This window comes from Gossypium raimondii, chromosome 12, assembly GCF_025698545.1.
Source record: "Gossypium raimondii isolate GPD5lz chromosome 12, ASM2569854v1, whole genome shotgun sequence".
In the NCBI taxonomy this organism is placed as follows: domain Eukaryota; kingdom Viridiplantae; phylum Streptophyta; class Magnoliopsida; order Malvales; family Malvaceae; genus Gossypium; species Gossypium raimondii.
Genome location: NC_068576.1, coordinates 11,433,888 through 11,437,541, shown reverse-complemented (window position 1 = coordinate 11,437,541; position 3,654 = coordinate 11,433,888). Strand labels below are relative to the sequence as shown.

At 39.8% G+C, this 3,654-nt stretch overlaps 1 protein-coding gene across 1 annotated transcript; it reads left to right on the top strand.

Moving 5' to 3' along the window:
- The first annotated feature begins 1,541 nt into the window (after positions 1–1,541).
- On the top strand, positions 1,542–3,404 carry LOC105763288 (uncharacterized). The gene is made up of 3 exons (XM_012581455.2): positions 1,542–2,167; positions 2,311–2,649; positions 2,736–3,404. Exons 1-3 carry the CDS (start codon positions 1,880–1,882, stop codon positions 3,213–3,215), a joined length of 1,107 nt encoding a protein of 368 aa, XP_012436909.1. The 5' UTR covers positions 1,542–1,879; the 3' UTR covers positions 3,216–3,404.
- Positions 3,405–3,654: the final 250 nt, after the last annotated feature.

Sequence of the window (3,654 nt, the reverse complement as noted above, 5' to 3'; positions counted from 1 at the left end):
GCAGATATACTCACAAAGCCTTTGTCTGTGGGGTTTTTTTAACAGGTTTCGAACTAGACTTAAGGTGGTTCACAAAAGTGAATAGTTTCTTGTTTGCGAGTCAAGTGTTCGCAGTTTCAACAGTCAGAAGGTGTGGTGCATGTTAAGGAATGAGTTGCAGCAGTAAAAGTGTTCACAGTTGAGGTGCTCGCAAGTTTCAGTAGCAGCAGCCAGGAGATTCGGTGAATGTTAAGGAATGAACTGCAGCAGCAGTTAAGCAGAATGAACTGTTGCGACAGTTATTTTGTTAGTAAGTTATTGAGTTAGTTGGTTCAAGTTGTTATTCATCTTCTTTGTTACAACTTAATATAAATACGATAGTTGTAGGTTCTTTGTATTCATGCTGGACTTAGTGAAGAAATCATTCTTTCTTTCTTCTCTTTGTTTTCTCTTCATTGTTCTTTGAGGTTCATGTGTTCATTCTCTATCTATTAATATTTCATCAAGGCTTCACCTTAAGCTTCTGGATATATTTCCTACCTTTATAAGACAACACATCACTATGATTGGATCCACTTGATGCTGAAGCAATGAAGGAAGGAGAAAAGAGCTATTGGTACTTGAATCGAGCATTGAAAGGCAAGTTTATTAGAAGCCTTGTAGGGTCCAATCGGGATTTTCATAATGCCTTTACACTCATTGTGGCTGAAAAAGCATGCAGCAAAGCTACATTCTAGGATCCTTTACCATCCTCAGTACGAAACAACAGCAACAACAAATTGAAGACTCATTGATCATGCCAAATCAAACTATCGTGACTATTGCTTGCATTCCAATGAAAACCCTCTTTAAGCAACTACCGTAGATACTCCTCCAAGCCCCATATAAGGATCCAAAAAATTGGAGTTTGGAAAATAAATACGTTTGAGTAAATGAGCCCAAAGTGCATCCGAATTATTCATCATTTTCCGAGCATGTTTGGCGAGGAGAGCGCAAAATCTGTCCCTTAAGAATTTTTTGGATTTTGATAGAAAGAACAAGGCAGCTTAAAGCATTGCATAACATACATAGAAATTGCCATAGCCACATCTTCAAGGAGCACCTCTCTTCCTGCCTGTGAAATTAGTTTACCTCTCCAAGCCAATGCTTCGCTCAGGCTCTTGTCACACATGAAATCAAGGGCAACCTCCTTGGTTCTACCCCATATGGAGTGTAACCCTAAATGCTTTGAATCGTGTCTCATGTCATTGGCTCTAAGGTGGTGTGCTATCCGAAAAAGAGGACCGAAGATTTGCTGAAATTGACCAACTGCTCAAAAGCATGTTAAAACGTCTGCCACCCTGCCCAATGGACAGGGCTGTGTCATGACTTAAAAAAGTATTTTTTTTATGATTTTATTTCATGGCTTGAATATTTATAATTTCATTATTATTAAGTACAATAATATAATTTTACATTTTTATTTCTTTTGTTAGATATTATAACGTGAAACCAACTGTTAGAGTTGTTTTAAACGTGGATCTAGAGAAATTGGGAAGTCCAGTATGCTCCAGGGGCTTAATAAGTTAATCTGCAAGGCCTAAGCTTGAAATTTTGATTATAAAACGTGGATTAACTTCTTTCACTTGAGTAGCTTAAAGGTTGACCAATTAACAAATTAAAAGCCGTCCAAGACATAAAATATTGCCCACACAAATGCTACAAGCAAGGAGAGCCCACAAGGCAAAAAACCCCTCTTCGCTTATTCATTTTCCCCACGAATGCCCCGATTTTCACTCTCAAGAAACGGATCCTGAAAGGAGAAAGGAAGGGTACTTGGTGTTTCCCTCACTTTGCATTCATTCCCCTCTCGCTTCCTCTTTGCATCTCTAACCCGAACATTCACACTCAAATTTGATAAATGAGGAAACTTTGTCCAAACATCGACAAAGAAGATGGCCTTGAGACGGTTCTGGAGGTCCCTGTCCCCGAAGAAATGTTCACCAGCATGGGCAACAATCTTCAAGCCCGTCTGGAAAACATGTTAACATGGATGAAAGCTCAAGCATCCGATAAGTGGTCCCAACCCATGCTTGCCGGTCGGATTAACGAGCTGCGCTTCCTACTTTACCTTGTTGGATCCCCTCTTATCCCTCTCCAGGTGCAATTGGGCCACTCTGTTCACAAACCTGTCAAGGACTGCTCCATTGTAAACTCTTCTCATATCACACTTTTCCTTGATTATTTTTGCCTTAACATGTTAAAAATCCCATTCTTTTATCTTGGTTTACACCAATCTTGAATTGCGCACATATTTATCAATGACTACAATTTGTTTTCCCTCCCCTGCAGCAAGCTTCAACAGCAAAATACATTGTGCAGCAGTACATAGCTGCAACAGGTGGACAACAAGCTTTAAACGCAGTGCATAGTATGTGTGTAACCGGACAGGTGAAAATCACTGCATCGGAGTTTCAACAAGGCGATGTAAACGTTAAAGTGAAGAGCACAGAGGAAACAGGCGGATTCGTGCTGTGGCAAAAAGACCCAGATTTATGGTGCTTGGAGCTTATAATTTCAGGTTGCAAGGTTGTTTCTGGAAGCAATGGCAAACTCTCCTGGAGGCATTCCTCTAACCAACAAACTCCTATTGCAAGAGGCCCTCCCAGACCCTTGCGCCGCTTTCTCCAGGTATCTTCATTTTCCTCCAATCCAAATATGGAGTAACATAATTAGCAATTTGGGGCTTTGAGTGATATGGGTTTTGGTTTGAGTAGGGGTTGGATCCTAGGTCGACGGCCAATTTGTTCATAGATGCAACGTGCATAGGTGAGAAAATTATAAGCAATGAAGACTGCTTCATCCTAAAGCTGGAGACAAATGCAGCAATCCGTGAGGCGCAAAGCGGACCAAACTATGAGATCATCAACCACACAATCTGGGGTTACTTTAGCCAGAGATCGGGTCTGATGATTCAATTTGAGGATTCCAGGTTACTGATGATGAAAACCAAGGACGACAGCGACGTGTTCTGGGAAACCAGGACGGAGTCGGTGATGGACGACTATAAATACACGGATGGGGTGAACATCGCACATTCTGGGAAAACAAGCGTCACGGTGTTTAGGTACGGGGAGCAATCGTCAAACCACAAGAGGCAGATTGAAGAGAAATGGAAGATCGAAGACGTTGATTTCAATGTTTGGGGTTTGACAAAGGATGATTTTATTCCACCTTCTGACATGCAAACAAGTTAAAAACAACCCCCGTTTATATAAGTTTTAGAAGCATAAGAAGAAGAGAAATTTTGCGTTTGTCTTTTCTTTTGAGCATGGCGAAGGGGGAAAAAACCAACAATTGCTTTTATACCTGACATTTTTCTTTTTCATATCAAACCATTTTTTGTTCACATGTATTTTTTAAATCCAAATTTAACTCGATTTGTATGTGAAGTCACCACGTAACATCATTTTCATATCAGACTATTCAAAGCCATAGACGACGTTGCTCTCATTCCTTGCTCTGCTTGGTGAGGGAAAATTTTAGCTGAAAAACAAAGCCATCCGCCATTATCTCTTTTTCTATATATATATATATATTATGATATTTAAAGGTAATAAATTTTAATATTTATTTCAAATTCGTCGGATTAACTCTAAAACAAGCAAAAGAATGTACAGATCTTGGGTTATTTTA

What these genes read in the sequence shown, in the direction of transcription:
- LOC105763288 (XM_012581455.2), top strand. Translation starts at nt 1,880, where the DNA reads ATGAGGAAACTTTGTCCAAACATCGACAAAGAAGATGGCCTTGAGACG. An exon ending in CTGTCAAGGACTGCTCCATT is followed by an intron (nt 2,168 to 2,310) that starts GTAAACTCTTCT and finishes CCTCCCCTGCAG; the next exon opens with CAAGCTTCAACAGCAAAATA. An exon ending in CCTTGCGCCGCTTTCTCCAG is followed by an intron (nt 2,650 to 2,735) that starts GTATCTTCATTT and finishes TGGTTTGAGTAG; the next exon opens with GGGTTGGATCCTAGGTCGAC.